At 42.1% G+C, this 8,619-nt stretch overlaps 2 protein-coding genes across 2 annotated transcripts; both read left to right on the top strand.

Moving 5' to 3' along the window:
- The first annotated feature begins 391 nt into the window (after positions 1-391).
- LOC148546619 (serine/threonine-protein phosphatase 7 long form homolog) lies at positions 392-2,163 on the top strand. Its single transcript, XM_088499269.1, has 4 exons — positions 392-460; positions 942-1,684; positions 1,770-1,857; positions 1,918-2,163. The coding sequence occupies exons 1-4, from the start codon at positions 392-394 to the stop codon at positions 2,161-2,163; spliced, it is 1,146 nt and encodes a 381-aa protein (XP_088355395.1).
- A 91-nt stretch (positions 2,164-2,254) lies between these two features.
- On the top strand, positions 2,255-3,163 carry LOC148546618 (uncharacterized). The gene has a single exon (XM_088498135.1). The coding sequence runs from the start codon at positions 2,255-2,257 to the stop codon at positions 3,161-3,163; it is 909 nt and encodes a 302-aa protein (XP_088354261.1).
- Positions 3,164-8,619: the final 5,456 nt, after the last annotated feature.

Below are 8,619 nucleotides of genomic sequence, written 5' to 3'. Positions count from 1 at the left end.
AAAACTGGTTCTTGTTACCTGCATGTGCAAAAAGACATTTTTATGTAAACCGTGGCAACCCACCACGGTTTCAGAACGTACGTAAACCGTGGAGACCCACAGCGGATTATGATTAAAAAAATTAGAGTGTAAACCGTGGTAGGTCACCACGGTTTACTAAGGAGAAATTGCGTGCATAAACCGTGGAGAGTCACCACGGTTTATGAAGAAATTCTTTTGCACATAAAACCCTGTGGGTCACCACGGTTTATGTGTGTGTGGCTATATAAGTAATCCGTGGAAGGTTAGAACGGATCATTTGGTAAGGAACAAAAAAAAAGGAAGTTGTTGTTGTGTTGAGAGGATTTGGCAAAACTTTGGAGGTTTGAAGGAGAAGTGGGTGGTGGAGCCAATGCAGGGTGAGGATCGCTTGTACCGACTAAATGGCGTCGCTCACGTGGCAGGATATATCGACGAAGAGGTTAGTTACTGTTTCTGTCGTTATTATTGTTATTAAAATTCATACTAATATAGCAATTGATATTATTAGGGATATTGTTAGTAAAAATATTTTATTATGTTTATTTGTATTGTTATTCTGATTAATGTTATTTACATAAATATTGATATTATTATGGTTACTGTCAATCCAAATGTGAGGCATTTATTAATATTGTCTACTGAATAATGCATATTTTATTATGTTTATTTATCTTGTAAGTCTGGTTAATAGTATTTTTCTAAAATATTTTGTTATAAATGTAAATATTTTATTGAATAATATTTTTTTCCTCTATTTATATTGAATAATATTTTTTTCGTCTATTTATATTGTTATAATATTTTTTTCCTCTAGAATCAATGAATTTAGTGTGACAAGTCTAATAATTTTTACGAAAATTATGTTTGGTGTTGTTTGTAATGGTTGTATGTTAAGGGATTTTGTTACCCACATTTTGCAGCCTAGTAGGGTTATTAGCGCCGTTAGGAGGCAGCAGAATATGCCCTTACATGACCGGATTATACCGTATCTGGAGACTGCCGGCTTGTATCATCTGGCTAGGCTAAACAGTCAGTGGTTCTGGGTTGATGAGTCTCTCCTTAGCGCATTTATTGAGCGGTGGCGTCCGGAGACCCACACGTTCCATATGCCATTTGGTGAGTGCACCATTACTTTACAGGATGTTGCGTATCAGCTGGGTTTGCCGATTGATGGTGTGCCCGTTAGTGGGTGCTTGACTGAATTTGAGAATCTGATGGAACACGGTAGACCAGCATGGGTGTGGTTTCGGGAGTTGTTCGGGGAGTTATCTCCACAGAGTAAAATCAAGCAGATGACAGTGTGCTACACATGGTTCCACGAGAGGTTCCGGGTTCTCCCTGCAGATGCTACTGATGAGACCGTGCATGTATACGCACGCGCTTATATCCTGATGTTGTTGTCGTCTCAGCTGTTTGCAGACAAGAACGCAAACAGGGTTCACCTTCGCTGGTTGCCTTATTTGGCATCGTTGGACGACTTGGGCAGATATAGCTGGGGCTCCGCTGCACTGGCCTGGTTGTATAGGTGTCTTTGTCGTGGAACAAACAGGAACGTCGTTAACTTGGCTGGGCCGCTACAGCTACTACAGTCTTGGATTTTCTGGAGGTTTCCCACTCTGAGGCCCACTGGCTTTGACCGGTTCGGGTTTCCTCTTGCTTCCAGGTAGGGTTTAGTATTATCTGTTAATAAATTTTAAATACATCATGTGTTATGGTTTGTTTTGACATCATTTCAATTAAAATTGTAGGTGGGCTGAGTTTGTGCCGAGGAACGATGCAGGGGCACAGAGATTACTTTCCGCACGCCTTGCACTGGATCGGCTGCGTGCCCACGATGTGAGTCATTTATTTATTACTGATACCTGTACTAGTTTTTGTTAAATGTCACTGTCTCAGCAAACTCTTACTGTTTCTATGCAGTTTGTGTGGGAGCCTTATTCTTCTGTTGATGTTGGTGCTGTCATTCATCCGGAGATTCTAGCTGACGAGCACCGACGGCTATGGACGGCCGTCACTAGCCTGATATATTTTGCTGCGATCGAGTGGCACCAGGTCGATAGGGTTCTACCCCAGTTCGGGGGGTGTTCAGCATCTTCCAGAGCCAGCTCTGAACATAGATTGGCTACATGCGAAGGATGGTAGGGGTAGGGACCGGTGGTTTCCTTCATATTATCAGGAGTGGCACCAGCATTGGGAGGACAGGCTTCGGTCAGTCATATGGGTCGATCGAGTCATGGACCCTGGTCCATCAGCAGAGTACCTGGACTGGTGGTGCCGTGTGGCGCACAGGTTCCTATCCCCAGATGTAGCATTTCAGGATCCGAGGCCGATTGTGCTGACTGAGGAGGCGCGTCACAGAGGGTCGTCGCAGGCACCTCCTAGAGTGCACGTTTATGACAGACCAGATAACAGACGAGTCGATCGGCGTCGCCGTATAGGGACCCGGACCACCGATCGCGAGTGGAGGGAGTTTGCGGACCGTTTGGAGGAGGATGTTCCTGGAGCTGAGCCTGGGGATGCAGTGGACTACTGTGTTCCTCGACGTAGAGGCAGACGGCCACCTGCGCGGCCTAACCGTCGAGGTGCGCCTGATAGAGGACCATCCGAGCAGGGGGACGGCAGTCATCACGTGCCCGGTGAGGAGGTAGTTGGATCAGCATCAGCTATGGATCGGCCGACGTTCGAGGTGGGTTCTAGCTCTCAGCTCTTTGGGAACGTTAGCCCACATGCTTTTGCCGAGTTTACTACCGCGGCTGTTGGGATGGACATTGATGATCCTGTTACTCAGTCCGAGTTCTACATGGACATAGCAGACATGCTTAGGGATGATGAAGATACCCATTATAGGCCACAGATGCCTGAGGAGCATGCCCAGTTTGCTGATCAGCAGCCCAGGAGTGACGATGTTCAGGCTCAGTTGGCAGTGGACCTCAACGAGCCTGCAGTTTCTCCGTCTGACCCATGGTTTGCGTTAGGAGGGACACCTGCCTCTGCTTTCAGCACCGTTCCCGCACAGCCCTCAGCACCAGAGGCAGATCAGAGACCTAGGCGTGTGAGGCGTCCTCCTTTGTGTGGTACCGGAGGTCACCTGCTTGGCCAGTTCGACGATGATGACAGTGACACCATTGAGGATTCTGATTAGTTATGTTATATGTTCCTGTCCGTTAGGGACTTTGTTATTTTATGTATTGAGCATGCTACTTAGTATTTATGGCTTTCAGACTTATGTTAAATGTTATTTTTCTTTTGACCAATCAGTTTGACCGGTTTCAGCTTCTTTGATATTTAGCTCTACGGTTTATATTATAATGCACAACATGAACGATACATTAATAGGTAAAATAACAGGAATTTATTCAATTGAAATTTTTGCATTAGATAAACATGTTGACAGTCACAGACTTAACCAACCATACATTACTAACATTATCTAGACCCTGATGCAACTGAAACATCATAGACTGCATAATACACGACATGAGATCTACGCATCCCCTCCACCACTCTGCAGTCTATGACAGTTCCTCCGCGTATGCCCAGGCTGACGGCATAGTCCACATCGCTTCGGCTGGTTCTCCTGAGACTGATCCATACTTCCACGGATCCTGGTTACCTTTGGACGACCTTCCTTTGCACGCCGCATATTAGGGTCAGGAATGATGGTAGGCCCAGCATATGGAGGCCATAGTCCTTCAGGGATAGGTGGGAGAAACCCCTCCTTGTAAACGTTGAACACCTCACTCATATGATACACCTCGTGAACATATGACGCCCAGTTAAGCCGGGAGTAGGTGCAACACGCAATGGCGTGGCAACAAGGATAATGCAGCGCCTGAAAGTGGCCACAGTCGCATCGGTGATCTTTAAGGGAGACTCTGTAGCTGCCCAGGGAGAAGTTGCCGGTTGGTGTTGTCTCCGCGACGGTGTACTCGGACTGCTGCCTGTCATATAATGTCACAGTGAAGCACCTCGAGTCTCTTAGGTTCCGATCAATAGACTTTACCAAGGCCTGACAGAATTCATGCCCAGATCCGAGTTGTGCCTCTGCTGTCTGTCCCCGTACCACAAATAGCTGAGCAAGCCTCCCGTAGGTTGACTTAACCAAAGATGTGACCGGCAGGTTGCGAGTTCCCTTTAGCACGGAGTTCACACATTCACTGATGTTTGTGGTCATGTGCCCGAACCGTCGACCAGCATCCTCATGTTGGGTCCATTTGTCATACTCCATCCGGTTGGCCCAGTCACACATTGCTGGATTCTCAGTCCGCATGATGTCAAACCAGTAGTAAAACTCAGCCTCAGTTTTTGCGTAGGCAGCATTCACCAACAGCCTCCTGGAGTCCTTACCTTTGAACATTAGGGCGAAATTCGCAGCCACATGCCTAATACAGTAGACCCGGAACGCCCGAGGAGGCAGCCACCCAGTCTCAGGTGCCTCAAGCGCTGCCTTGATCCCATTATGCCTGTCAGAGATAACAAGGATACCCTCTTGAGGAGTCACATGCTCTCGGAGATTGGACAAGAAGAATGACCACGACTCTGCATTTTCGCCCTCCACAAGGGCAAATGCTATCGGGAGGATGTTCGAGTTCCCGTCCTGAGCTATCGCCAACAGCAGCGTCCCTCCATACTTCCCATACAAGTGGGTACCATCAATACTGACGAGGGGCTTGCAATGCCGGAATGCCTTGATACAGGGTGGAAATGTCCAGAATAGCCGGTGAAAGTACTCGGTGGACTCATCAACCCCACCACCAATCCGAACAGGAGACGTCTTCAGCACCGTGATTGTTCCCGGCATTGTCGCCTGGATCCCTAGCATCCAACGTGGCAACTCCGCGTAAGACTCTTCCCAATCTCCATATATTTCTGCCACTGCCTTCTGCTTAGCCATCCAAACCTTCCTGTAACTAGGCCTGAAACCGTAATCAGCTTCTGTCGCTTGTTGAAGTACCTTTACCGTAACCGCAGCATCTGCCCTAACCATAGGAAGAATCCTCGCACAGATAACGTGGTAGTCCAGCTGACGGTGATCACTTGAAATAGAAGTTGCGAGGCATGTGTGTGGCTCATTGTACCTCCTAACCTCCCAAGTCCCCTTTCGTGCACGAAGCGCTACACGAATCAACCAACTACAACCCTTGCCGAATTCCTTGCATTTTCCATGATACTTCAAATGATCCGATTCGATGACTCTGTACTCAACACCTCGCCGGATGCTATAGTCCTTTACACTCAGCACAGCTTCATTTTTACTCTGGAATGATTGCCCAATCTGAAATTCTGCAGAAGATCCCCCCACTCTGTTACCACTGTCTTCCTGTTGACCAAGAGCTTCCAAGTTTAGTGTCGAGAAGTGTGGAGGGTATTGATGAGAACCAGAACTTGCTGGCCTATGCTGCACATGTGGATCGCCACGTCTGTCATCGTCGCTGTCACCATCGATATCAACAGGCTCCTGGTCAGACTCATCGTCACGCATTGCATTCTCTACTTGATCAGGTCCACCAAAGTCTTCGATATAAGGTACGAGGCCACCACCGGTGCCCACAACGTGCGGAGGCTCAATGACTGCTGCATTCTCCAAAGGTATAGAACCAACAACCTCTGTTCGGTCTAAATCAGCCGCAAACGAAGGTGATTGAACCGGCGGAACATACGGTCTGACCGCAGGCATCGAACTAGATGCACCACCCGCGGCAGCTGGGCAGGGAACTGGCGCGGATGCCCCAGAACTATCGACACCAACCTCCAACTTCGCGAACAACTCATGGATTCTGATCTCCGGAAAACTCCGTACACAGTAGAACAGAACCCTAATATCTTCATCAGCCTTAACCGCAAAGGTTTCATACTGAACACCGGTCGATACAACCGCCATGGGAATCTTGTAGAATAGTTTCTTCACCCACTTGCTACCCAACACGCCAAGCTTCTCCAAGATGCTGTTCTTCAGATCTGACAAAGTCATCGACGACCTGATAAAAACACTTAGTGGTTCTCTGTCGGTAAACTTCACACCTTTGCTTTTGCTTTTTTTTTTATTTTCCCAGAGCAATGCACTAGGGCAAGAAAACTCTCTTCCTCACTAGCCATTGTGAGAATGATCTCTTATGGAGCTTGAATCACCAACATATATATAGACTTCCTGTCAACATAAACCGTGGTGACCCACAGGGTTTTATGTGCAAAAGGATTTCTTCATAAACCGTGGTGACTCTCCACGTTTTATGCACGCAATTTCTCCTTAGTAAACCGTGGTGACCTACCACGGTTTACACTCTAATTTTTTCAATCATAATCCGCTGTGGGTCTCCACGGTTTACGTACGTTCTGAAACCGTGGTGGGTTGCCACGGTTTACATAGAAATGGCTTTTTGCACATGCAGGTAACAAGAACCAGTTTTGCACATTCAGGTAAATATTTTCTCTAATCTATTTATTTAAGTAACTTGCCCATATATATATATATATATATATATATATATATATATAGTATTTATCTATCTATCGGCGTCTATAGTGGCTATGAGATGCACTTATAATGAAAAGATGACAAGTGTACTCTACTTTGCCATCATTAACTTATATCTATTATATATATAAAATGTGCCACATGTTACTTTTCCATTGTAATTGGAATCAAATTTTTTTCTCTAAAATTAATGAATTTTCTTCTTTTCTTTACTAATTTTACAACCAAAATATGCTACATGTGACACGTTACTTTCTTATTGTAATTGAAATTAAATATTTTTCTCTAAAATTAAAAAAATTCTTTCCTCATTTTTACTAATTTTACAACCAAAATGTGCCACATGTCATTCTCTCATTACAATTGAAATAAAATTTTTCTCTCCAAAATTAAAGAGTTCTTCCCTCATCCCTCTTCTTTTGTCTATTCCTCTCATTTCTTCGATCACTCTATCTATTTTATATATTATCAATATCAATATCAATAACTAATTACTAATTTGACAATCAAAATGTGCAACATGACACTCTTTAATTGTATTAAAATTAAAATTGAAATTGAAATATACCTATATTATGTATCATGTATTAATATCTAATTTAATAATCAAATGTGTCCCCTTATTAAAATTGAGAAATTTTTTTTTCAAAATTAATAAACTCCCTTCCTAAATTCTCTCATCTACCTCTCTATTTTTCTATTTCTCTCTACTATTTTTACTCTATATATAATTTATATTTTATATTAGTAATTTGACAAATCAAAATATGTCATCTGATATTTTTTTACAATTAAAATAATTTTTTTTAAATTAACAAACTCTCACTCTCACTCTCATTCTTTATATTTATCTGTTTCTCTCTTTTCTCTCATTATCTATTTTTTTCATCTTTCTATTCTACAGAAAACAAAATTAAAAAAAATATATAATTTAAATAAAAAATATTATTATTATATACATTTTGTTTAGCTTTTTATTTAGTTTTAACTTTTCATCACTTATCTTATTAATCTATATTTTCATTTCTCTTCTTTCAAAAATTTATTTAATATAATTTGAAGAGAATACTAATGTTATAATTAAAAGTTGGAATTAAGATTCAATTGTTTTAAAAAAAATAATTTTGAGTTAATTTTATAACTACCAGTATAAGTTTTTTTTTATGTTAATATCTAATTCTATTTTTATATACATAGAGAGAAAAAATATTATTTTTAAATAACAAGTATAAAAATTAATTATTTCTATTTGTACAACCGACTTAATATCTAATTAAATGTAAAAGTATATACATTAAAATGTTATAAATTTTAGATAACGAATGTTAAAATTAATTATTAAAAAAAATTAGACTTTTTCATATAAAAATAATAACTAAAAATCTTATTATTTGATTTTTTATCTACAGATACTTTGGTCTTCTTAGCCAGAAACTTTTGTCAATCTACGATTTTTTTTTGTAAAGGTAGTTTGATTTTATAAATCTTTTATGTCATGCGTTAGTCAATTGTTTATGTGTGGATTGATGTATGCTTAGTACTGATAGGTATGGCCTCGTCTAGAAGTCGATGGGGTGGATAATAATTTGATAATTCCTGACGAAGGGGAAGGTAGTGGCTTTGTGGGTGGTTGCAGACAGTTAATAATGATGGATGAGTTGTTGCTGACTTCGCTGGAGATGGAATAATCCAGGAGTAACGACGCCGCCGTAGTTAAGAGTTTTGATCTGATTGCATAGCAGGGAGATGGAGACAACTTGCAGTCCGCCGCTGCTGTGCTCCGTTTGAAGTTGAGGGAGATGGGTTAGTGAAGATGGACACCCTTTCACTGTCGATGAGGACCTCGGCTGCTCCTCTCACCTTCAAAGCCGACGGAGACTCTACCTATTCCTCTCACTTTCAACATCAATGAGGACCTACCTATCTCCCCTACTACTCTCGGAAATGAACTCGAGGAATAACTGTCCGCTGGAAATTATAGACTAGCAAACTTCTAATTCTTACCCACCAATTACAGACGGAATCTTAATTCTTCATCCAAGCTTCCCAGAACCACACCCTTTACTATTACAATTGAGGATTTTTCAAATTTTCGATCCAATTTACCCAATTTTTGTAATTTT

This window comes from Arachis ipaensis, chromosome B9, assembly GCF_059453495.1.
Source record: "Arachis ipaensis isolate K30076 ecotype BB chromosome B9, ASM5945349v1, whole genome shotgun sequence".
Lineage (NCBI taxonomy): Eukaryota > Viridiplantae > Streptophyta > Magnoliopsida > Fabales > Fabaceae > Arachis > Arachis ipaensis.
Note: the sequence above shows the minus strand (reverse complement) of the source record. Positions and strands in the feature narration are given on the sequence as shown.

Bases quoted from the DNA above. Each gene is read 5' to 3' on its own strand.
- LOC148546619 (XM_088499269.1), top strand. From the start codon at position 392: ATGCAGGGTGAGGATCGCTTGTACCGACTAAATGGCGTCGCTCACGTG. The intron at 1,685-1,769 runs GTAGGGTTTAGT...TTAAAATTGTAG, and splicing joins GGGTTTCCTCTTGCTTCCAG to GTGGGCTGAGTTTGTGCCGA. The intron at 1,858-1,917 runs GTGAGTCATTTA...TCACTGTCTCAG, and splicing joins ATCGGCTGCGTGCCCACGAT to CAAACTCTTACTGTTTCTAT.
- LOC148546618 (XM_088498135.1), top strand. From the start codon at position 2,255: ATGGACCCTGGTCCATCAGCAGAGTACCTGGACTGGTGGTGCCGTGTG.